Source organism: Bombina bombina, chromosome 1 (genome assembly GCF_027579735.1).
Source record: "Bombina bombina isolate aBomBom1 chromosome 1, aBomBom1.pri, whole genome shotgun sequence".
In the NCBI taxonomy this organism is placed as follows: domain Eukaryota; kingdom Metazoa; phylum Chordata; class Amphibia; order Anura; family Bombinatoridae; genus Bombina; species Bombina bombina.
The window spans coordinates 946,966,016-946,991,608 of NC_069499.1; the positions used below are offsets into that span (position 1 = coordinate 946,966,016).

At 42.0% G+C, this 25,593-nt stretch overlaps 1 protein-coding gene across 1 annotated transcript in view; it reads left to right on the plus strand.

Annotated features, from left to right (window-relative positions):
- Positions 1–25,593, plus strand: part of SPO11 (SPO11 initiator of meiotic double stranded breaks) — a 435,933-nt gene that overhangs the window by 173,180 nt on the left and 237,160 nt on the right. The window contains 2 exon segments of the mRNA XM_053715996.1: positions 12,339–12,405; positions 13,575–13,683. Coding sequence (XP_053571971.1) covers positions 12,339–12,405; positions 13,575–13,683 — 176 coding nt within the window.

Genomic DNA, 25,593 nt, shown 5'->3' on the forward strand with positions numbered 1-25,593 from the left:
TTACGGGCTGGTAAGGTAAAAGAGCTTTTCAATTTTAATTTTAGAATAGGGTAGGGCATTTTTTTATTTTGGGGGGCTTTGTTATTTTATTAGGGGGCTTAGAGTAGGTGTAATTAGTTTAAAATTGTTGTAATATTTTTATTATGTTTGTAAATTATTTTTTTATTTTTTTGTAACTTAGCTTTTTTTTTATTTTTTGTACTTTAGTTAGTTTATTTAATTGTATTTATTTGTAGGTATTTTATGTAATTAATTTATTGATAGTGTAGTGTTAGGTTTAATTGTAGATAATTGTAGGTATTTTATTTAATTTATTGATAGTGTAGTGTTAGGTTTAATTGTAACTTAGGTTAGGATTTATTTTACAGGTAATTTTGTAATTATTTTAACTAGGTAGCTATTAAATAGTTATTAACTATTTAATAGCTATTGTACCTGATTAAAATAAATACAAAGTTGCCTGTAAAATAAATATTAATCCTAAAATAGCTACAATATAATTATTATTTATATTGTAGCTATATTAGGGTTTATTTTACAGGTAAGTATTTAGCTTTAAATAGGAATACTTTATTTAATAAGAGTTGATTTATTTTGTTAGATTTAAATTATATTTAACTAAGGGGGGTGTTAGGGTTCGGGTTAGAGTTAGCTTTAGGGGTTAATACATTTATTATAGTAGCGGTGAGGTCCGGTCGGCAGATTAGGGGTTAATTATTGTAGGTAGCTGGCGGCGACATTGTGGGGGGCAGATTAGGGGTTAATAAATATAATATGGGGTTGGCGGTGTTAGGAGCAGCAGATTAGGGGTACATAGGTATAATGTAGGTTGCGGCGGTGTACGGAGCGGCAGATTAGGGGTTAAAAAAAATATGCAGGTGTCAGCGATAGCGGGGGCGGCAGATTAGGGGTTAATAAGTGTAAGGTTAGGGGTGTATAGACTCGGGGTACATGTTAGGGTGTTAAGTGCAGAAATAGGAAGTGTTTTCCCATAGGAAACAATGGGGCTGCGTTAGGAGCTGAACGCTGCTTTTTTGCAGGTGTTAGGTTTTTTTTTCAGCTCAAACTGCCCCATTGTTTCCTATGGGGGAATCGTGCACGAGCACTTTTTTGAAGCTGGCCGCGTCCGTAAGCACCACTGGTATTGAGAGTTGCAGTGGCGGTAAATTATACTCCACGCTCCTTTTTTGGAGCCTAACGCAGCCATTCTATGAACTCTAAATACCAGCGGTATTTAAAAGGTGTGGGGGGGAAAAAAACAGCATTAGCTACGCGGGTCGTTACCGACAAAACTCTAAATCTAGCCGTAAGTAAATAATGCTACTGTATTGTCAAGGTATATGTAAGGTTAATAAATATATATATATATATTTTAATCATATATTTTAAGGTTAATAAATATATATATTTAATCAGATATCTGACTGGTCAGTAGAAAATGATTAATTTAATTCAGAAAAACTGACTTCAATCATGTTTAGTTCTCCCCTACTCAGCATGTAAAGTTATTCTAAACACACAAGTGAGGACAATAGAGCATTTGGTTTAATTAAAATTTAACAACCATTTCAGGAGACCATATGTGTGACTGCCTGGAAATGTGAGAGAAAATCTCTTACCCTCACAGCGTTGCCTGGAAGTCTGACCTGGGAGAGATATCTTGTGAGAAAGTGATAGCTAGGCTAGTGTATTCAGTGTCCACTACAGTCCTGAAGGACTCATCTGATCTCTGCTGTAAGGACAGCACCCCAAAAAGCCCTTTTTATGGCTAGAACATCAGTCTTTTTTTTTTTTTTTTTTGCCTGTGTAATTTTGACTGTGAAACATCAGTCTGCTTGTGTAATCTAATTGCAGTTGCCTGCCTGCAGTGCCACCACTCATATCTGTTGTAACAGTAGCGTAAATTTTTTTTTAAAAACATTTTTGACTGTGAAACATCAGTCTGCTAGTGTAATCTAATAGCAGTTGCCTGCCTGCCAGCATGTGTGCCAGGCCCACTTGCCAACTGGTGCCACCACTTATATCTGGTGTAACAGTAGTGCCAATTTAAAAAAAAAATTTTGACTGTGAAACATCAGTCTGCTAGTGTAATCTAATTGCAGTTGCCTGCCTGCCAGCGTGTGTGCCAGGCCCACTTGCCAACTAGTGCCACCACTCATATCTGTTGTAACAGTAGTGTAAATTTTAAAAAAAAAACTTTTTTGACTGTGAAACATCAGTCTGCTAGTGTAATCTAATTGCAGTTGCCTGCCTGCCAGCGTGTGTGCCAGGCCCACTTGCCAACTAGTGCCACCACTCATATCTGTTGTAACAGTAGTGTAATTTTTAAAAAAAAAAAAACTTTTTTGACTGTGAAACATCAGTCTGCTAGTGTAATCTAATTGTAGTTGCCTGCCTGCCTGCCAGCATGTGTGGCAGGCCCACTTGCCAACTAGTGCCACCACTCATATCTGTTGTAACAGTAGTGTAAATTGTTTTAAAAAAAACTTTTTTGACTGTGAAACATCAGTCTGCTAGTGTAATCTAATTGCAGTTGCCTGCCAGCATGTGTGCCAGGCCCACTTGCCAAATAGTGCCACCACTCATATCTGTTGTAACAGTAGTGTAAAAATTTTTTAAAAAAACTTTTTTGACTGTGAAACATCAGTCTGCTAGTGTAATCTAATTGTAGTTGCCTGCCTGCCAGCGCGTGTGCCAGGCCCACTCGCTAACTAGTGCCACCACTCATATCTGTTGTAACAGTAGTTTAAATTTTAAAAAAATAACTTTTTTGACTGTGAAACATCAGTCTGCTAGTGTAATCTAATTGCAGTTGCCTGCCTGCTAGCGTGTGTGCCAGGCCCACTTGCCTGGTGCCACCACTCATATCTCTTGTAACAGTAGTGTAAATAATTAAAAAAAAAAACTTTTTTGACTGTGAAACATCAGTCTGCTAGTGTAATCTAATTGAAGTTGCTTGCCTGCTAGCGTGTGTGCCAGGCCCACTTGCCTAGTGCCACCACTCATATCTGGTGTAACAGTAGTGTAAATAATTTAAAAATAAAAAACTTTTTTGACTGTGAAACATCTGTCTGCTTGTGTAATCTAATTGCAGTTGCCTGACAGCGTGTGTGCCAGGTTTACAGCGTATACTGTGCCCACTTGCCCAGTGGCACCACTCATATCTTGTTTAGTAGTGTAAGTGTACATTTAAAAAAAAATGATAGGCAGAGGCAGGCCACCCCGCAGGTGCCGTCGTGGTCGTGGTGCTGTGATTCCCTTTGGCCATAGAATAATGCCCAGTGTTTAGAGGCCACGTCCCATGAACTCGAAAAGTTCTGAGGAGGACATAGTTGACTTTTTAACACAGGATACCCAATCTTCTATAGCTTCCGCTCCGAACCTTGACACACCATCCTCCTCCAGCTTATCTTCAGGCACCTCTCAAGTTACCACCACTCGCCCGCCTGCCGCCACCACCAACACTAGCACCACAGCCGCTTCACTTGATCTGTCAGAGGAGTTTTTTACACATCAGTTGGAAGAAATGAGTGATGCACAACCATCATTGACAGAGGATGTAGATAACAGTGATATGTCTCAGTCAGGCAGCATTACAGACATGGACGTACGGTGTGATGATGATGATGTTGTACCCGCTGCTGCTTCCTTTGTTGATTTGTCAGATACAAGTGAAGCGGTTGATGATGACGATGAGTCCGTGGATGTCACGTGGGTGCCCGCTAGAAGAGAAGAAGAACAGGGGGAAAGATGGGGAGACAGAGAGGAGGAGACGAGTTAGAAGCAGGGGGAGGTCGTCGCAAGGAGCTAGTGGCACAGTCAGACAGCATGCATCGGCACCCGAGGTCAGCCAGGCAGCACGCCAATCAACGCATGCTGTTGCCACCACCAGAATGCCGTCATCGCAGAGCTCAGCAGTGTGGCATTTTTTTTGTGTGTCTGCCTCTGACAACAGCGATGCCATTTGCAACCTGTGCCAAAAGAAACTGAGTCGTGGGAAGTGCAACACCCACCTAGGTACAACTGCTTTGCGAAGGCACATGATCGCACATCACAAACGCCTATGGGATCAACACATGAGTAGAAGCAAAACACAAACTCAAAGCCGCCATCCTCCTCCTGGTCCAGCATCTTTAGCCACGTCAACCACTGCTGTCCTCCTTGCCCCCTCTCAACCATCCGCCACTCCATCTCTATTCCGGAGCAGTTCCTGCTCATCTGCCCACAGTCAGGTGTCTGTCAAGGACATGTTTGAGAAGCCAATGTCACAAAGTCACCCCTTTGCCCGGCGTCTGACAGCTGGCTTGTCTGAACTCTTAGCCCGCCAGCTTTTACCATACAAGCTGGTGGAGTCTGAGGCATTAAAAAAAATTGTAGCTATTGGGACACCGCAGTGGAAGGTACCCAGCCGAAATTTCTTTTCACAAAAGGCAATCCCCAACCTGTACTCGATTGTGCGAAAGGAAGTAATGGCATGTCTGGCACACAGTGTTGGGGCAAGGGTCCATATGACCACTGATAGCTGGTCTGAAAAGCATGGTCAGGGCAGGTATATCACCTACACTGTGCATTGGGTAAACCTGCTGACGGCTGCCAAGCATGGAATGCATGGCTCTGCAGAGGAGGAGTTGGTGACACCGCCACGACTTGCAGGCCGGCCTGCTGCCACCTACTCTACTCCATCCTCTTCCATAACCTCCTCGGCTGAGTCCTCTTCTGCTGCTGAGTCTTGCTCCACATCAATGGCACCCCCCCAGCTCCGCAGGTACTATTCCACATCCCGGATATGGCAGTGTCACCCCGTCTTGGGGTTGACTTGCCTGAAAGCAGAGAGTCACACCGGACCAGCACTCCTGTCCGCCCTGAACGCACAGGTGGATCAGTGGCTGACTCCGCATCAACTGGAGATCGGCAAAGTGGTTTCTGACAATGGAAGTAATTTGGTGGTGGCATTGAAATTGGGCAAGTTGACACATGTGCCGTGCATGGCACATGTGTGTAATCTGATCGTACAACGCTTTGTGCATAAGTACCCAGGCTTACAGGACGTCCTGAAGCAGGCCAGGAAGGTGTGTGGCCATTTGAGGCGTTCCTACACGGCCATGGCGCACTATTCCGATATCCAGCGGCAAAACAACATGCCAGTGAGGCGCTTGATTTGCGACAGCCCGACACGTTGGAATTCAACACTCCTAATGTTCGACCGCCTGCTCCAACAAGAAAACGCAGTTAACGAGTATTTGTATGACCGGGGTGCTAGGACAGCCTCTGCGGAGCTGGGAATTTTTTTGCCACGTTACTGGGTGCTCATGTGCAATGCCTGTAGGCTCATGCGTCCTTTTGAGGAGGTGACAAACCTAGTCAGTCGCACGGAAGGCACCATCAGCGACAACATACCATTTGTTTTCTTCCTGGAGCATGCCCTGCGAAGAGTGCTGGATCAAGCCATAGATGAGCGTGAAGAGGAAGAGTTGTGGTCACCATCACCACCAGAAACAGCCTTATCAGCATCGCTTGCTGGACCTGCGGCAACGCTGGAAGAGGATTGTGAGGAAGAGGAGTCAGAGGAGGAATGTGGCTTTGAGGAGGAGGAGGAAGACCAACCACAACAGGCATCCCAGGATGCTTGTTGTCACCTATCTGGTACCCGTGGTGTTGTACGTGGCTGGGGGGAAGAAGATACCTTCAGTGACATCACTGAGGACGAGGAATGGGACATGAGTAGCTCGGCATCCAACCTTGTGCAAATGGTGTCTTTCATGCTGTTATGCCTGTTGAGGGACCCTCGTATAAAAAAGCTGAAGGAGAATGACCTGTATTGGTTGTCCACGCTTATAGACCCCCGGTATAAGCATAAAGTGCCAGAAATGTTACCGAATTACAACAAGTCGGAAAGGATGCAGCATTTCCAAAATAAATTAAAAAGTATGCTTTACACAGCGTATAAGGGTGATGTCACAGCACAACGTGAATCTAACAGGGGAAGAGCTGAAAGTAATCCTCCGACTCCCACGACCACGCCGGCAAGGACAGGACGCTTTACAGATGTGTTGTTGATGGAGGACATGCAGAGCTTTTTAACTCCTATGCATCGCCACAGCCCTTCGGGGTCCACCCTCAGAGAACGACTCGACCGACAGGTAGCAGACTACCTCGCCTTAACTGCAGATCTCGACACTCTGAGGAGCGATGAACCCCTTGACTACTGGGTGTGCAGGCTTCACCTGTGGCCTGAGCTATCCCAATTTGCAATAGAACTTCTGGCCTGCCCCACTTCAAGTGTCCTGTTAGAAAGGACCTTCAGTGCAGCAGGAGGTATTGTCACTGAGAAGAGAAGTTGCCTAGGTCAAAAAAGTCTAGATTACCTCACCTTTATTAAGATGAATGATGGATGGATCCCGAAGTGACTGACATTGGGTGATACATTCAAGTAAAAAAGGCCTGATGAGATGAGCTGCCTTGGGCTAAAAATGGTCCACACACTGCTGTATTTTATCTTCAAATGCTGGATGACTTGCGTGACTTATCCGCCACCAACTAGGGTTCAAGCCGCAATGTTTTAGGGCACTTTCTGCCTGGGAAACAACATCAATTTTTCTGGCCGCTGCTACAGCAGCGGCTGCAACAATACCTAATTTTTCAGGCATGTGTACATAACAAATTTTTCTGGCCTCTGGTGCTGCACTGTGGCTTCAAAAACAAAAACAAAAATAAGACACTTAACAGGATTAAACTGATAGGAATAGTACTACTTAACACACCACTCCTATCTGGTGGCACATTAGATTGCACGCGCATTGCCCCAAATTTGAAGTAGGAGGACTGACCAAGCATCTTTTTCCATCTCCCGGTTCCTAAAATCCATGCCATATACACATCCCCTGATAGGTGACACCGCAGTGGAAGGTACCCGGCCGAAATTTATTTGCACAAAAGGCAATACCCAACCTGTACTCGATTGTGCAAAAGGAAGTAACCTTACCATGGGTCCCAGACCGCACGTCTTGTAATTCTCTGTCTGGGAAATGATCTATCAAATCTATTTATCTATCAAATCTATCTATCTGTCTATCGTATCTATCAAATGTATATTGCATCTATTGATCTATCTATCAAATCTATCTATCTCGTGGCCGGACTGTTTTGTGACAGCCACTTGTGTTTTGGCCAAATGTCCATCAGACAAATGTCCGTCGGCTAAAATTCCGGCCACGATTGCACGCGCAGTGCCCCAAATTTGAAGTAGGAGGACCAACCAAGCATCTTTTTCCATCTCCCGGTTCCTAAAATCCATGCCATATACACATCCCCTGATAGGGGACACCGCAGTGGAAGGTACCCGGCTGAAATTTCTTTGCACAAAAGGCAATCCCCAACCTGTACTCGATTGTGCAAAAGGAAGTAACCTTACCATGGGTCCCAGACCGCACGTCTTGTAATTCTCTGTCTGGGAAATAATCTATCTATCAAATCTATCTGTCTATCGTATCTATCAAATGTATATTGCATCTATTGATCTATCTATCTAATCTATGTATCTATCTATCAAATCTATCTAACTCGTGGCCGGACTGTTTTGTGACAGCCACTTGTGTTTTGGCCAAATGTCCATCGGACAAATGTCTGTCGGCTAAAAGTCCAGCCAGTGCCCCAAATTTGAAGTAGGAGGACTGACCAAGCATCTTTTTCCATCTCCCGGTTCCTAAAATCCATGCCATATACACCTCCCCCGATAGGGGGAGTAACAGGTATTAAACTGATCAGAATAGTACTGCTTAACACACCACTCATATCTGGTGGCACAGTAGTTTGCACGCGCAGTGCCCCAAATTTGAAGTATAGGAGGACCAACCAAGCATCTTTTTCCATCTCCCGGTTCCTAAAATCCATGCCATATACACCTTCCCCGATAGGGGGAGTAACGGGTATTAAACTGATCAGAATAGTACTACTTAACACACCACTCATATCTGGTGGCACAGTAGATTGCACGTGCAGTGCCCCAAATTTGAAGTATAGGAGGACCAACCAAGCATCTTTTTCCATCTCCCGGTTCCTAAAATCCATGCCATATACACCTTCCCCGATAGGGGGAGTAACGGGTATTAAACTGATCAGAATAGTACTACTTAACACACCACTCATATCTGGTGGCACAGTAGATTGCACTCGCAGTGCCCTAAATTTGAAGTAGGAGGACCGACCAAGCATTTTTTTCTATCTCCCGGTTCCTAAAATCCATGCCATATACACGTCCCCTGGCGCCGCAACTGCCTCCTCTGGGAACCTTACCATGGGTCCCAGACTGCACGTCTTGTAATTCTCTGTCTGGGAAATTATATATCTATCAAATCTATCTATTTATCTATCAAATCTATCTAACTTTCTATCATATCTATCAAATGTATATTGCATCTATTGATCTATCTAATCTATGTATCTATCTATCAAATCTATCTCGTGTCCGGACTGTTTTGTGACAGCCACTTGTGTTTCGGCCAAATGTCCGTCGGCTAAAAGTCCGGCCACGATTGCACGCGCAGTGCCCCAAATTTGAAGTAGGAGGACCGATCAAGCATCTTTTTCCATCTCCCGGTTCCTAAAATCCATGCCATATACACGTCCCCTGGCGCCGCAACTGCCTCTGGGAACCTTACCATGGGTCCCAGACCGCACGTCTTGTAATTCTCTGTCTGGGAAATTATCTATCAAATCTATCTAACTATCTATCGTATATATCAAATGTATATTGCATCTATTGATCTATCTATCTAATCTATGTATCTATCATATCTATCTTGTGGTTGTGCAAATGGACTGTTTGCGGTGCGTAAAACGGGGAGTTTGGTCTGTCACTGTGATGCGGGCGTAACCCTTACACTACCTGATCGATACAACATCATACCTGATGTTTTAAAGCACGTTATTCCAAACAATTTAGGAATGTTTGGTGATTTATGCCCTTTATGGATTAAAACCAGACTCTGCATCAATTATGTAATTTTCCGTGGGAGTTTTGCCATGGATCCCCCTCCGGCATGCCACAGTCCAGGTGTTAGTCCCCTTGAAACAACTTTTCCATCACTATTGTGGCCAGAAAAAGTCCCTGTGGGTTTTAAAATTTGCCTGCCTATTGAAGTCAATGGCAGTTTGCCCGGTTAGCCAGTTCGCGAACAGTTGCAGAAGTTCGAGTCCGCCGTTCGCGAACGGAAAATTTTCAGTTTGCGACATCACTAATGTTTTGTGAGAATATTGACAATTTACATTCAGATGCAAATTGACCACATGCTGTGTGAGTGGGGCAATGGAAACTTGGCAGAAACATATATTTTAAATTATAATCTTGGGAACCATTGTTAAAAGACAACATAAAATATAAATACATTGTGCACAAGGAATGATGCAAATTTTTCATGTGTATGTTTGAAATAATTCAAGTAACCCATATATGTATATACATATTGAACTGGGACATATTATATTAAATAAATAATTGCTGTATTGAATAATAACTACATTGATAAACATTGCAAATAGATATGCATGTTAAATCATTTCTAACAATTATTTCTATTATTTTGCAGGCAACAATTGGTCATGGACATCAATGTATATATTCAGAAATGGTTGGCGATATAAAACATGCTGTATTTGCATGAATGCCATATCAGGATTTTAAATGCCATTCATTTCAAAATAATTAGCAGTATTGATTTGCTTAAATATAGTATAATGCTAAAGGCACATGATATTTCATATCAAAATAATCAGAAAATTGATATGATGCTGCTCCATCTATAATTAATTTTGTGAGTGATTGATGCAGGAAGTTATGATCTAATTAATAACCATTTCATAGAAATAATGAGTTGTTTAAAATGTTGGATAATAAATGTATTGCTGTGTTTGTTTGTCATGCTGCCCCGATGGACAAGGTCCGGTGTTGCGATACAGATATTGTAGCCAGGAGATGATTGGTTGTTGCAAGAATGCATCTCCTTGGCAACGTACATTCACAAGGTGAACCAATAGCAGGGACAAGGTTTCGAAGGGCCGCCCATTATCCTCACCTATGATGGAGAACTATAATTTAATGCAAGAGAGAGAAAAGAGACAGATTGTGATGAGCTGATATAACTGGTGTGTAGGGCGTGAAAAAGGACCATTTTTACTTTGGCAAAGCTGATCTACCCTTTCCTCATTGATTGCAAAATATACTTATTGGTATTTCTGAGGTGAGATTAAAACCTGCTGAAAGATAGTGGATATTGATTGGTGATCATCTTGGTAATGTATTAAGAGATTACTGTAGCAAATAAATTTAAAGAGCAGTTTGGATTTTAAGCTAGCATTTCATAGCCTGTGTATTGTTAAACTAATCCTAAATTATTAATTGTTTATCTGTGCAAATATATAATTATAAGTCAGAATTGGGTTTTTGCATAAATAATATATACAATTTCTGATGTTTTAAATTAGAATTGTGTTAGAGTAAAGCGTGGGTAAATAGCTGAGTATTTTATTTAGAATCCCATTGTGTTAATTGAATTAAAGGCTATTTGTAAATAAGGCTGGTTTTAAATGTAAACTCTTATGAGTTTTGTAAGAAGTATAGCATATATTCTTAGTATTGCTTTAGCATTTCTAGATTCGTTCAGTTTTTTACAGGATGGCTTTGACAAGGGTTTGTCCACTAATTTTTAAAAGGCAAATTTCTGATTTGTCAGTTCTTTTTTATAGGAAGTTGGCTTACTTCCTGAGGTTCAGAGTTTTATCCAGGTACTAGTTAGAATTAGGCCACTTGTAAATCCTATTTCTCCACCCTGGAATCTGAATCTCATTTTCTCTGCATTCAACATTCTTTGTTTTAACTAATGCATTCCATTGGTATCTACTTTTACCTTGGAAAGTACTCTTACTATTAGCAATCTCTTCAGCAAGGGGAGTTTCGGAGTTGTTACCCTGATCTTGTGATTCTCCATTTCTAATTATTTACAAAGAGAAGGCTATACTTTGTACTAAATATGATTTTCCTCCTAAGGTAGTTTCTAAGGAAAATTATAATCAAGAAATTGTTATTCCTTCATTGTGTTCAGATCATGCTAACTCTAAAGCGGCTATTACTTAATCTTGGGGTAGACAATGCTTTAAATTTTATCTTCATGCTACTACAGATTCTAGACAAGCTTCTAGCTTGTTTTCTCCACTCTGGACTCGTAAGGGGCAGAAAGCTACTAAGTTAGCGTGGGCCTTTTGGCTCAAAGAGTGAATCATAAGGTTTTCTTACAGGTGGGATAGGATAGTCACCTACTAAACCTATTTCAGCTCTTTTCAAGAGCAGTTGCAATATTGTGGGTTTTTAAAAAAACGATGCTACTCTGTGTAGCTGCAACATGTTTTCTCTGTGTATTTTATTCAGATTTTATCGCTTTCAGGTTTTACTTTTTAGCAAACAGCTTTTGGCAGGAAAGTCCTTCAGGCCACAGTGTCGGCTAATTAAGAACTGCCAGGAAAAATTGTCCCACCCTTTCCGTAACATAGACCATCGGCTTGGGTGTTAATCTCATATGTTATGGAGGACTGTGGACCAACATCATTTTATTAAAGAAAATATAACTTATGCTTACCTGATAAATTATTTTCTTTCGGAATGATGATAGTCCACAGGCCCTGCACATTTAAATTTCTGGGCAACAGTTCTAATGACACCTCTACCGATCCTGCTTTGTTTTTCCTATTCTATATTCAGCTATACGTTAAACTAAGAAAGAGGTGGGAGGGATTTTAAGCTTGGTTATGGGTTCTTGACCTATCCCATATGTTATGGAGGACTGTGGACCGTCATCATTCTGAAAGAAAATAATTTATCAGGTAAGCATAAATTTTGTTTTGAGCATAAGATGACAGCAGTGTTTGTACATTGCATAACATTGTTAAAAGCAGTTTTGCAAAACTGCTGCCATATAGTGCTCCAGACATTTGCATGCGCCTGAGCCTACCTACCTGATTTTCAACAAAGGATATCAAGAAAATGAAGTAAAGTATATAGTTGAGGTAGTTATCTACAATTGTACACTCTACCCTAATCATGCAAGAAAAAATTGTTTTTTTTATCCCTTTAAGCATATTTATAGGTCCAACACTGTAGCCTTATCTTCTCCTAAAGAAAAATGTGAAATTAGAAAATTACCTTTTCTAGCTCACAAATCTCACAGTATGGCTATTTACTTCTTTCTGTGCCCTTTACTAAATGCATGAATAAAATATTGCAGGTAAATTTTAAAATCTAAAATGTTCTAAACCAAATTTTCTGTTTTTTTTTTTGTTTTTTTACACAGCTCTAATACTCAAGATCCTATCAGTTATTTATAAACTGGTGCAGAGTAACACATATGCAACAAAAAGGTAAATTATATTTATTGTTCAAAAAATGAATTGAAAGGGTTTTGCATGCATTATGTTAAATTCCACAAATTAGTGCAGATTTATCTTGTCATAATCGCTGAAATAAGTTATATTTTTTTAAATTATGAAAACATAATTATAAAAGAATGAATACAGATAAATTATAGGAAAAATATTCTGGTTTCAGAATGAGAATACAATACAAGAACAGCCTTAAAGTTGGGATTTATTTTAAGATTAAAAAACAAGCAACAAAAATTTACCCATCAAATTGTTAAATTGATGCTACTGAATCTCACCATATTTAAAACTTAGGGCTGGGTTCTCTAGAACTTGCAGACATGGTGCACCATGTGCAATCAGCTGCATGCGAGCAGGGGCGGTGCTTCACCAGCAAATGCATGTGCAATAGCACATACACGCAGTGGAAATACAGTGGTTGCAGACAGATTCGGGAAACTTGTCCTCCCGGTGTTTAGCGTCTGGGGCCCATGGAGTGAAATATAACAGAAACTCTTTTATGGGCAGACTTCATTCAATTCTCTAAACAAATTAGGTCGATAAGGAAGTTGTCTCCCATAGAAAGTAATAAATCTCTCTGAGTTGGAGAATCTCACTCGGAAAATTAAGTTAATATGGAGTGCCTGGAACTAATACATTTTTTGGAAGAAATACAAAATCAGATTGTGGTGTTTTAGACATCTTAAAACTTGCATTTGCTTCACGTTTCACATAAAATATTAAGACCTGCCAGGGCAAAATTATTACTAAATATGATGAGACAACCGTCTCCAATTTCTAGTTATTCTATAGAACTAGCTCAGTTACAATCCTGAAATCTCTTTGACAAACTGAAGCAGCACTATAGAATTTCACGGAAACTGTCTCCAAACTTAGTGAATCCAGGAAAATGAATTCCACAACACCTTGAAATTAAAAGCGCAATCCACAAGATTTGCAAAGACTGGAATAACATTTACAGCCTTACCAATCTATTTCATGCTATGAGAGAAGTGAGCTTTATTGTAGGGATTATAGAATAAAAATAGGAATTGAAGAGTCTGGAAAGAACATTCCAGTCCTAGTCTGTGGTTTGTGGGTCTCTTGCTGCGCTCAGATCACTGTGTGCTTTAATTTGCTCACTGTATTTAATTTTTATTCCTCACCAGGGACATTTATTACAATGATGTTCAGCTATATGGTACCCAGAATGTTGTTGACAACATAATTAATGATATTTCTTGTATGCTTAAAATGCCAAGACGAAGCCTGCACATTGTGAGTAAAAGCTTATCCTTAGTTTTTTTCCATTGACAATACTTTTTGCAAAACAAGTAAAATTAATAAATATTATTTTTTATAGGCTTGCTACATTTTTGTCTGCAGATAATGTTGTAATATAATGAGTTTTGCAACTTCAATTTTTTTTCCCAAAGGGAAATGGTCAATATTTCATGATTCAGACATAATGGATAATTAAAAAATATGGGCCAGATTACAAGTGAAGCATTATTTAATATTCCCTCTTGAGTGTTAACTGCGCTAGAAGTAATCTTTTTGCGCCCGTCGGGTAGCACTTGTATTACAAGTAAACTTTTTTTGCTTGTGCGCTAACCTGACGAGCGTAAAAAGCCGACCTTAGAATATCACGCTCGCAATAACCTATTCCCCCCCAATGAAAGTCAATGGAGAGAAAAAAAAGTGGAAAACGTACTCGCACTCAAACCTGATCGCATAATATTCTCAAGTGTGTGAACTGATATGAAAATATGAATATTTTACATTCCAATGTTCTTCACATAGAAGAATATGTTTTATTTATTCATAAATACACATTTCTACATATATGTGATATAGCTGGTATTTTGATAAAATATATTTCTCCAACATTGGTGTGTCCGGTCCACGGCATCATCCTTACTTGTGGGAATATCTCTTCCCCAACAGGAAATGGCAAAGAGTCCCAGCAAAGCTGGCCATATAGTCCCTCCTAGGCTCCGCCCACCCCAGTCATTCTCTTTGCCGTTGCACAGGCAACATCTCCACGGAGATGGTTAAGAGTTTTTGGTGTTTAAATTTAGTTTTTTATTCTTCTATCAAGTGTTTGTTATTTTAAAATAGTGCTGGTATGTACTATTTACTCTGAAACAGAAAAGGATGAAGATTTCTGTTTGTGAGAGGAAGATGATTTTAGCAGACAGTAACTAAAATCGATTGCTGTTTCCACATAGGACTGTTGAGATGAAGTAACTTCAGTTGGGGGAAACAGTTAGCAGACTTTTCTGCTTAAGGTATGACTAGCCATATTTCTAACAAGACTGTGTAATGCTGGAAGGCTGTCATTTCCCCTCATGGGGACCGGTAAGCCATTTTCTTAGTCTCAAACAGAATAAAGGGCTTAATATGGGCTATAAAACTGGTAGACATTTTTATGGGCTAAATCGATTGCTTTATTTGGACATTTTATACATGTTTATGCTGATAATTCACATTTATAAACTTGGGGAACGTTTTTTAACGGCAGGCACTATGTTAGACACCTTTTCCAGTCAGGGAGGGCCTTCCCAGTTGTAGGCTGTGCCTCATTTTCGCGCCATTACTGCGCAGTTGTTTTTGAGAGCAAGACATGCAGATGCATGTGTGAGGATCTGAAAGTAGCTGGAAAAGTTTCTAGAAGGCGTCATTTGGTATCGTATTCCCCTCTGGGCTTGGTTAGGTCTCAGCAAAGGCTGTAGCTGGGACTGTATAGGGGTTAAATTTGTAAACGGCTCCGGTTCCGTTATTTTAAGGGTTAAAGCTCTGAAAATTGGTGTGCAATACTCTTAATGCTTTAAGACACTGTGGTGAAATTTTGGTAATTTTTTAACAATTCCTTCATACTTTTACACATATTCAGTAATAAAGTGTTTCTGTTTAAAATTTAAAGAGACAGTAACGGTTTTGTTTTAAAACGTTTTTTGTGCTTTATTGACAAGTTTACGCCTGTTTAACATGTCTGTGCCTTCGGATAAGCTATGTTCTATATGTATGAAAGCCAATGTGTCTCCCCATTTAAATTTGTGTGATAATTGTGCCATAGCGTCCAAACAAAGTAAGGACAGTACTGCCACAGATAATGAAATTGCCCAAGATGATTCCTCAGATGAGGGGAGTAGACATGATACTACATCATCTCCTACTGTGTCTACACCAGTTTTGCCCACGCAGGAGGCCCCTAGTACATCTAGCGCGCCAATGCTTATTACCATGCAACAATTGACGGCTGTAATGGATAACTCCATAGCAAATATTTTATCCAAAATGCCTGCATATCAGAGAAAGCGCGATTGCTCTGTTTTAAACACTGAAGAGCAGGAGGGCGCTGATGATAATTGTTCTGTCATTCCCTCACACCAATCTGAAGTGGCCATGAGGGAGGTTTTGTCAGATGAGGAAATTTCAGATTCAGGAAAAATTTCTCAACAAGCTGAACCTGATGTTGTGACATTTAAATTTAAATTAGAGCATCTCCACGCACTGCTTAAGGAGGTGTTATCTACTCTGGATGATTGTGACAACTTGGTCATTCCAGAGAAATTATGCAAGATGGACAAGTTTCTAGAGGTTCCGGTGCACCCCGACGCTTTTCCTATACCCAAGCGGGTGGCGGACATAGTGAATAAGGAGTGGGAGAAGCCCGGCATACCTTTCCCCCCCCCCCCTATATTTAAGAAATTATTTCCTATGGTCGACCCCAGAAAGGACTTATGGCAGACAGTCCCTAAGGTCGAGGGGGCAGTTTCTACTCTAAACAAGCGCACTACTATTCCTATCGAGGATAGTTGTGCTTTCAAAGATCCTATGGATAAAAAATTGGAAGGTTTGCTTAAAAAGATTTTTGTACAGCAAGGTTACCTTCTACAACCCATTTCGTGCATTGTTCCTGTCACTACAGCAGCGTGGTTCTGGTTCGAGGAACTAGAAAAGTCGCTCAGTAGAAAGACTCCATATGAGGAGGTTATGGACAGAGTTCACGCACTTAAGTTGGCTAACTCTTTTATTTTAGATGCCGCTTTGCAATTAGCTAGATTAGCGGCGAAAAATTCAGGGTTTGCAATTGTGGCGCGCAGAGCGCTTTGGCTAAAGTCTTGGTCAGCGGATGTATCATCCAAGACAAAATTGCTTAACATCCCTTTCAAAGGTAAAACTCTATTTGGACCAGAATTGAAAGAGATTATCTCAGACATCACTGGGGGAAAGGGCCACGCCCTTCCTCAAGATAGGCCTTTCAAGGCCAAGAATAAGTCTAATTTTCGTTCCTTTCGCAATTTCAGGAACGGACCGGCCTCTAATTCTGCATCCTCTAAGCAAGAGGGTAATGCCTCACAGCCCAAACCAGCCTGGAAGCCTATGCAAGGCTGGAACAAGGGTAAGCAGGCCAAGAAGCCTGCTGCTGCTAACAAAACAGCATGAAGGAGTAGCCCCCGATCCGGGACTGGATCTAGTAGGGGGCAGACTCTCTCTCTTTGCTCAGGCTTGGGCAAGAGATGTTCAGGATCCCTGGGCACTAGAAATAGTTTCTCAGGGTTATCTTCTGGAATTCAGGGAACTACCCCCAAGGGGAAGGTTCCACATGTCTCACTTATCCTTAAACCAAATAAAGAGACAGGCGTTCTTACATTGTGTAGAAGACCTGTTAAAGATGGGAGTGATACACCCAGTTCCAATAAAGGAACAAGGAATGGGATTTTATTCAAATCTGTTCGTAGTTCCCAAAAAAGAGGGAACTTTCAGACCAATTTTGGATTTGAAGATCCTAAACAAATTTCTCAGGGTACCATCGTTCAAGATGGAAACCATTCGAACGATTCTACCCACTATCCAGGAAGGTCAATTTATGACTACCGTGGATCTAAAGGATGCGTACCTACATATTCCTATCCACAAAGAACATCATCAGTTCCTAAGGTTCGCCTTTCTGGACAAACATTACCAGTTTGTGGCCCTCCCATTCGGGTTAGCCACTGCTCCAAGGATTTTCACAAAGGTACTAGGGTCCCTTCTAGCGGTTCTAAGACCGAGGGGCATTGCAGTAGTACCATACTTGGACGACATTCTAATACAAGCATCGTCCCTGTCAAAAGCAAAGGCTCATACAGATATCGTTCTGGCCTTTCTCAGATCACACGGATGGAAGGTGAACATAGAAAAAAGTTCTCTGTCTCCGTCAACAAGAGTTCCCTTCTTGGGAACAATAATAGATTCCTTAGAAATGAGGATTTTTCTGACAGAGGTCAGAAAGTCAAAACTTCTAAGCACTTGTCAAGTTCTTCATTCTGTTCCACGTCCTTCCATAGCGCAGTGCATGGAAATAGTAGGGTTGATGGTTGCAGCAATGGACATAGTTCCTTTTGCACGAATTCATCTAAGACCATTACAACTGTGCATGCTGAAACAGTGGAATGGGGACTATACAGACTTGTCTCCAATGATTCAAGTAGATCAGAAGACCAGAGATTCACTCCGTTGGTGGCTGACCCTGGACCATCTATCCCAGGGAATGAGCTTCCGCAGACCAGAGTGGGTCATTGTCACGACCGACACCAGTCTAGTGGGCTGGGGCGCGGTCTGGGAATCCCTGAAAGCTCAGGGACTATGGTCTCGGGAAGAGTCTCTTCTCCCGATAAACATTCTGGAACTAAGAGCGATCTTCAATGCTCTCAGGGCTTGGCCTCAGCTAGCAAAGGCCAGATTCATAAGATTCCAATCAGACAACATGACGACCGTTGCGTATATCAATAATCAGGGGGGAACAAGGAGTTCCCTGGCGATGAAAGAAGTGACCAAAATAATTCAATGGGCGGAGGATCACTCCTGCCACCTATCTGCGATCCACATCCCAGGTGTGGAAAACTGGGAAGCGGATTATCTGAGTCGTCAGACATTCCATCCGGGGGAGTGGGAACTCCACCCGGAGATCTTTGCCCAACTAACTCAATTATGGGGCATTCCAGACATGGATCTGATGGCGTCTTGTCAGAACTTCAAGGTTCCTTGCTACGGGTCCAGATCCAGGGATCCCAAGGCGACTCTAGTAGATGCACTAGTAGCACCTTGGACCTTCAACCTAGCTTATGTATTTCCACCGTTTCCTCTCATTCCCAGGCTGGTAGCCAGGATCAAACAGGAGAAGGCCTCAGTGATCTTGATAGCTCCTGCGTGGCCACGCAGGACTTGGTATGCAGACCTGGTGAATATGTCATCGGTTGCACCATGGAAGCTACCTTTGAGACAGGACCTTCTTGTTCAGGGTCCATTCGAACATCCAAATCTGGTCTCCCTCCAGCTGACGGCTTGGAGATTGAACGCTTGATTCTATCAAAGCGTGGGTTTTCAGATTCTGTGATAGATACTCTGGTTCAGGCCAGAAAACCGGTAACTAGAAAAATTTACCATAAAATATGGAAAAGATTTATCTGTTGGTGTGAATCCAAAGGATTCCCATGGAATAAGATAAAAATTCCTAAGATTCTCTCCTTTCTACAAGAAGGTTTGGAGAAAGGATTATCTGCAAGTTCTCTAAAGGGACAGATCTCTGCTTTATCTGTCTTACTACACAAAAGACTGGCAGCTGTGCCAGATGTTCAAGCATTTGTTCAGGCTCTGGTTAGGATCAAGCCTGTTTACAGACCTTTGACTCCTCCCTGGAGTCTAAATCTAGTTCTTTCAGTTCTTCAAGGGGTTCCGTTTGAACCTTTACATTCCATAGATATTAAGTTACTATCTTGGAAAGTTTTGTTTTTGGTTGCTATTTCTCCAACATAGGTGTGTCCGGTCCACGGCGTCATCCTTACTTGTGGGATATTCTCTTCCCCAACAGGAAATGGCAAAGAGCCCAGCAAAGCTGGTCACATGATCCCTCCTAGGCTCCGCCTTCCCCAGTCATTCTCTTTGCCGTTGTACAGGCAACATCTCCACGGAGATGGCTTAGAGTTTTTTGGTGTTTAACTGTAGTTTTTATTCTTCAATCAAGAGTTTGTTATTTTAAAATGGTGCTGGTATGTACTATTTACTCTGAAACAGAAAAGTGATGAAGATTTCTGTTTGTAAGAGGAAAATGATTTTAGCAACCGTTACTAAAATCGATGGCTGTTTCCACACAGGACTGTTGAGAGGAATTAACTTCAGTTGGGGGAAACAGTGAGCAGACTTTTGCTGCTTGAGGTATGACACATTTCTAACAAGACGATGTAATGCTGGAAGCTGTCATTTTCCCTATGGGATCCGGTAAGCCATTTTTATTACATAAGAATAAAGGGCTTCACAAGGGCTGTTAAGACTGGTAGACATTTTCTGGGCTAAAACGATTGATATATAAGCATTTTTAATACTTCATAGCTTTGAGGAATTATTTTATTCTTGGGAATTATGTAAAATAACCGGCAGGATGACATGCAGATGCATGTGTGAGGAGCTCTGATACATAGAAAAGGCTTTCTGAAGGCGTCATTTGGTATCGTATTCCCCTTTGGGCTTGGTTGGGTCTCAGCAAAGCAGATACCAGGGACTGTATAGGGGTTAAATATAAAAACGGCTCCGGTTCCGTTATTTTAAGAGTTAAAGCTTTCAAATTTGGTGTGCAATACTTTTAAGGCTTTAAGACACTGTGGTGAAATTTTGGTGAATTTTGAACAATTCCTTCATACTTTTTCACATTTGCAGTAATAAAGTGTGTTCAGTTTAAAATTTAAAGTGACAGTAACGGTTTTATTTTAAAACGTTTTTTGTACTTTGTTATCAAGTTTATGCCTGTTTAACATGTCTGAACTACCAGATAGACTGTGTTCTGTATGTGGGGAAGCCAAGGTTCCTTCTCATTTAAATAGATGTGATTTATGCGACACAAAATTTAGAGAAAATGATGCCCAAGATGATTCCTCAAGTGAGGGGAGTAAGCATGGTACTGCATCATCCCCTCCTTCGTCTACGCCAGTCTTGCCCACACAGGAGGCCCCTAGTACATCTAGTGCGCCAATACTCCTTACTATGCAACAATTAACGGCTGTAATGGATAATTCTATCAAAAACATTTTAGCCAAAATGCCCACTTATCAGCGAAAGCGCGACTGCTCTGTTTTAGAAAATTCGGAAGAGCATGAGGACGCTGATGATATTGGTTCTGAAGTGCCCCTACACCAGTCTGAGGGGGCCAGGGAGGTTTTGTCTGAGGGAGAAATTTCAGATTCAGGGAAAATTTCTCAACAAGCTGAACCTGATGTAATTACATTCAAATTTAAATTGGAACATCTCCGCGCTCTGCTTAAGGAGGTGTTATCTACTCTGGATGATTGTGAGAATTTGGTCATTCCAGAGAAATTATGTAAGATGGACAAGTTCCTAGAGGTCCCGGGGCCCCCCGAAGCTTTTCCTATAACCAAGCGGGTGGCGGATATTGTAAACAAAGAATGGGAAAGGCCCGGCATACCTTTCGTCCCTCCCCCTATATTCAAGAAATTGTTTCCTATGGTCGACCCCAGAAAGGACTTATGGCAGACAGTCCCCAAGGTCGAGGGGGCGGTTTCTACTCTAAACAAACGCACCACTATACCCATAGAAGATAGTTGTGCTTTCAAAGATCCTATGGATAAAAAATTAGAGGGTTTGCTTAAAAAGATGTTTGTTCAGCAAGGTTACCTTCTACAACCAATTTCATGCATTGTTCCTGTCACTACAGCAGCGTGTTTCTGGTTCGATGAACTAGAAAAGGCGCTCAATAAAGATTCTTCTTATGAGGAGATTTTGGACAGAATTCATGCTCTCAAATTGGCTAACTCTTTCACCTTAGACGCCACTTTGCAATTGGCTAGATTAGCGGCGAAAAATTCTGGGTTTGCTATTGTGTCGCGCAGAGCGCTTTGGCTAAAATCTTGGTCAGCGGATGCGTCTTCCAAGAATAAATTGCTTAACATTCCTTTCAAGGGGAAAACGCTGTTTGGCCCTGACTTGAAAGAGATTATTTCTGATATCACTGGGGGTAAGGGCCACGCCCTTCCTCAGGATAGGTCTTTCAAGGCTAAAAATAAACCAAATTTTCGTCCCTTTCGCAGAAACGGACCAGCCACAAGTGCTACATCCTCTAAGCAAGAGGGTAATACTTCTCAAGCCAAGCCAGCCTGGAGGCCAATGCAAGGCTGGAACAAAGGTAAGCAGGCCAAGAAACCTGCCACTGCTACCAAGACAGCATGAGATGTTGGCCCCCGATCCGGGACCGGATCTGGTGGGGGGCAGACTCTCTCTCTTCGCTCAGGCTTGGGCAAGAGATGTTCTGGATCCTTGGGCGCTGGAAATAGTCTCCCAAGGTTATCTTCTGGAATTCAAGGGGCTTCCCCCAAGGGGGAGGTTCCACAGGTCTCAATTGTCTTCAGACCACATAAAAAAACAGGCATTCTTACATTGTGTAGAAGACCTGTTAAAAATGGGAGTGATTCATCCTGTTCCATTAGGAGAACAAGGGATGGGGTTCTACTCCAATCTGTTCATAGTTCCCAAAAAAGAGGGAACATTCAGACCAATCTTAGATCTCAAGATCCTAAACAAGTTTCTCAAGGTTCCATCGTTCAAAATGGAAACCATTCGAACAATTCTTCCTTCCATCCAGGAAGGTCAATTCATGACCACGGTGGATTTAAAGGATGCGTATCTACATATTCCTATCCACAAGGAACATCATCGGTTCCTAAGGTTCGCCTTTCTGGACAAGCATTACCAGTTTGTGGCACTTCCGTTCGGATTAGCCACTGCTCCAAGAATTTTCACAAAGGTACTGGGGTCCCTTCTAGCGGTGCTAAGACCAAGGGGCATTGCAGTAGTACCTTACTTGGACGACATTCTGATTCAAGCGTCGTCCCTTCCACAAGCAAAGGCTCACACGGACATCGTCCTGGCCTTTCTCAGATCTCACGGGTGGAAAGTGAACGTAGAAAAAAGTTCTCTGTCTCCGTCAACAAAAGTTCCCTTCTTGGGAACAATAATAGACTCCTTAGAAATGAGGATTTTTCTGACAGAGGCCAGAAAATCAAAACTTCTAAACTCTTGTCAAGTACTTCATTCTGTTCCTCTTCCTTCCATAGCGCAGTGCATGGAAGTAATAGGTTTGATGGTCGCGGCAATGGACATAGTTCCTTTTGCGCGAATTCATCTGAGACCATTACAACTGTGCATGCTCAGTCAGTGGAATGGGGATTATACAGACTTGTCTCCGACGATACAAGTAGATCAGAGGACCAGAGATTCACTCCGTTGGTGGCTGTCCCTGGACAACCTGTCACAGGGGATGAGCTTCCGCAGACCAGAGTGGGTCATTGTCACGACCGACGCCAGTCTGGTGGGCTGGGGCGCGGTCTGGGGACTCCTGAAAGCTCAGGGTCTTTGGTCTCGGGAAGAATCTCTTCTCCCGATAAATATTCTGGAACTAAGAGCGATATTCAATGCTCTCAAGGCTTGGCCTCAGCTTGCAAAGGCCAAATTCATACGGTTTCAATCGGACAACATGACGACTGTTGCGTACATCAACCATCAGGGGGGAACAAGGAGTTCCCTGGCGATGGAAGAAGTGACCAAAATTATTCAATGGGCGGAGTCTCACTCCTGCCACTTGTCTGCAATCCACATTCCAGGAGTGGAAAATTGGGAAGCGGATTTTCTGAGTCGTCAGTCATTTCATCCGGGGGAGTGGGAACTCCATCCGGAAATCTTTGCCCAAATTACTCAGTTGTGGGGCATTCCAGACATGGATCTGATGGCATCTCGTCAGAACTTCAAGGTTCCTTGCTACGGGTCCAGATCCAGGGATCCCAAGGCGACTCTAGTAGATGCACTAGTAGCACCTTGGACTTTCAAACTAGCGTATGTATTCCCACCGTTTCCTCTCATCCCCAGGCTGGTAGCCAGGATCTATCAGGATAGGGCATCGGTGATCTTGATAGCTCCTGCGTGGCCACGCAGGACTTGGTATGCAGACCTGGTGAATATGTCATCGGCTCCACCATGGAAGCTACCTTTGAGACGGGACCTTCTTGTTCAAGGTCCGTTCGAACATCCGAATCTGGTCTCACTCCAACTGACTGCTTGGAGATTGAACGCTTGATTTTATCAAAGCGAGGGTTCTCAGATTCTCTCATTGATACTCTTGTTCAGACAAGAAAGCCTGTAACTAGAAAAATCTACCATAAAATATGGAAAAGATATATCTGTTGGTGTGAATCTAAAGGATTCCCTTGGGACAAGATAAAAATTCCTAAGATTCTATCCTTTCTTCAAGAAGGTTTGGAGAAAGGATTATCTGCAAGTTCTTTGAAGGGACAGATTTCTGCTTTGTCTGTGTTACTTCACAAAAAGCTGGCAGCTGTGCCAGATGTTCAAGCTTTTGTTCAGGCTCTGGTTAGAATCAAGCCTGTTTACAAACCTTTGACTGCTCCTTGGAGTCTCAATTTAGTTCTTTCAGTTCTTCAGGGGGTTCCGTTTGAACCCTTACATTCCGTTGATATTAAGTTATTATCTTGGAAAGTTTTGTTTTTGGTTGCAATTTCTTCTGCTAGAAGAGTTTCAGAGTTATCTGCTCTGCAGTGTTCTCCTCCTTATCTGGTGTTCCATGCAGATAAGGTGGTTTTGCGTACTAAACCTGGTTTTCTTCCGAAAGTTGTTTCTAACAAAAACATTAACCAGGAGATAGTCGTGCCTTCTTTGTGTCCGAATCCAGTTTCAAAGAAGGAACGTTTGTTGCACAATTTGGATGTAGTTCGTGCTCTAAAATTCTATTTAGATGCTACAAAGGATTTTAGACAAACATCTTCTTTGTTTGTTGTTTATTCTGGTAAAAGGAGAGGTCAAAAAGCAACTTCTACCTCTCTCTCTTTTTGGCTTAAAAGCATCATCAGATTGGCTTACGAGACTGCCGGACGGCAGCCTCCTGAAAGAATCACAGCTCATTCCACTAGGGCCGTGGCTTCCACATGGGCCTTCAAGAACGAGGCTTCTGTTGATCAGATATGTAAGGCAGCGACTTGGTCTTCTCTGCACACTTTTACTAAATTTTACAAATTTGATACTTTTGCTTCTTCTGAGGCTATTTTTGGGAGAAAGGTTTTGCAAGCCGTGGTGCCTTCCATCTAGGTGACCTGATTTGCTCCCTCCCTTCATCCGTGTCCTAAAGCTTTGGTATTGGTTCCCACAAGTAAGGATGACGCCGTGGACCGGACACACCTATGTTGGAGAAAACAGAATTTATGTTTACCTGATAAATTACTTTCTCCAACGGTGTGCCCGGTCCACGGCCCGCCCTGGTTTTTTAATCAGGTCTGATAATTTATTTTCTTTAACTACAGTCACCACGGTATCATATGATTTCTCCTATGCAAATATTCCTCCTTTACGTCGGTCGAATGACTGGGGAAGGCGGAGCCTAGGAGGGATCATGTGACCAGCTTTGCTGGGCTCTTTGCCATTTCCTGTTGGGGAAGAGAATATCCCACAAGTAAGGATGACGCCGTGGACCGGACACACCGTTGGAGAAAGTAATTTATCAGGTAAACATAAATTCTGTTTTCTTCTGCTAGAAGAGTTTCAGAGTTATCTGCTCTGCAGTGTTCTCCGCCCTATCTGGTGTTCCATGCAGATAAGGTGGTTTTGCGTACTAAGCCTGGTTTTCTTCCAAAGGTTGTTTCTAACAAGAATATTAACCAGGAGATAGTTGTACCTTCTTTATGTCCGAATCAAGTTTCAAAGAAGGAACGTTTGTTACACAATTTGGACGTAGTCCGTGCTCTAAAATTCTATTTAGAGGCTACAAAAGATTTCCAACAAACATCTTCTTTGTTTGTTGTCTATTCTGGTAAAAGGAGAGGTCAAAAAGCGACTTCTACCTCTCTTTCCTTTTGGCTTAAAAGCATCATCCGATTGGCTTATGAGACTGCCGGACGGCAGCCTCCTGAAAGAATCACAGCTCACTCCACTAGGGCTGTGGCTTCCACATGGGCCTTCAAGAACGAGGCTTCTGTTGACCAGATATGTAAGGCAGCGACTTGGTCTTCACTGCACACTTTTGCCAAATTTTACAAATTTGATACTTTTGCTTCTTCGGAGGCTATTTTTGGGAGAAAGGTTTTGCAAGCCGTGGTGCCTTCCGTTTAGGTAACCTGATTTGCTCCCTCC